The sequence below is a fragment of the Pinus tabuliformis genome, chromosome 5_2 (genome assembly GCF_031772625.1).
Source record: "Pinus tabuliformis cultivar Carrire ecotype Pingquan chromosome 5_2, CPIR1, whole genome shotgun sequence".
NCBI lineage: Eukaryota > Viridiplantae > Streptophyta > Pinopsida > Pinales > Pinaceae > Pinus > Pinus tabuliformis.
Genome location: NC_142306.1, coordinates 420,486,942 through 420,487,980, shown reverse-complemented (window position 1 = coordinate 420,487,980; position 1,039 = coordinate 420,486,942). Strand labels below are relative to the sequence as shown.

Genomic DNA, 1,039 nt, shown 5'->3' with positions numbered 1-1,039 from the left:
CCGCTACTATCGAAAATAATTTTAATCTACGGTTCCATATTAAACGGACGCCATCGATCCGTGCCACACCCAACCAACCAATAGGAGCCTAGACTTTTGTTAATATAACTCAGAGCAAGGTTCCGGATCCAATCATCTCCTCTCTGGCAATCGATTCCTTTTCGATATTTCCGCTGAGATCCGTGATCTCTTATTTTCTCTTGTGATTGAACCGTTCCCGTGTCGTCTAGGTTCGTATTTTTTCTTCGTCGCAACTATGGCTCCAAAGGCAGACAAGAAAGCCGCTGAGAAGAAGCCCGCTCCCAAGACCGAGAAGAAGCTTCCAAAAGAAGGCGGAGAGAAGAAGGGCAAGAAGAAGCACAAGAAGAGCGTTGAGATGTACAAGATCTATATCTTTAAGGTTTTGAAGCAGGTTCACCCAGATATCGGCATTTCTAGCAAGGCGATGGGGATAATGAACAGCTTCATCAACGATATCTTTGAGAAGTTAGCGAGCGAGTCATCGGAACTTGCCCGCTACAACAAGAAACCCACGATTACGTCTCGCGAGATTCAGACCGCTGTTAGAAACATTCTATTGCATTACAGGAATTAGAATTATATTATATGGAAAATATCAGCAAAGATTTTGAAAGCGTAAGACATGATTGACTTACAAGAGACCAACTACCACTCCTCTAGTACATGATAAGAAGAACAACATCCACCATGAACATCACAACAAGAGCCATTATAGATAGTGAACATAACAACATTAGAATCACCACCAACAATCGAACACAATAAGAACCACATTGGTGGCCATGCCAAATTACCAAAAGATTGGCATGCATTAGTATAACCATTAGAGCAATTGTGATAATGAAGTAGACTAGAGAGCTCTAGAAGCTCCCTTAAATGTTGTGTGAACATAACTAGTGCTTCAAATGTGAAATTACCCCAACATCCAACCAAAAGAGAAACAAGAGACTATTGAAGCAAAGTTAGCACCATACCTTACATTCTCAAAAAAGTAAGACCCAAAATCTAGAAAATCCTC

The 1,039-nt window shown here is 41.0% G+C and overlaps 1 protein-coding gene across 1 annotated transcript; it reads left to right on the top strand.

Moving 5' to 3' along the window:
• Positions 1–256: 256 nt before the first annotated feature.
• On the top strand, positions 257–595 carry LOC149159358 (histone H2B.4-like). Its single transcript, XM_089434267.1, has one exon. The coding sequence runs from the start codon at positions 257–259 to the stop codon at positions 593–595; it is 339 nt and encodes a 112-aa protein (XP_089290393.1).
• Positions 596–1,039: the final 444 nt, after the last annotated feature.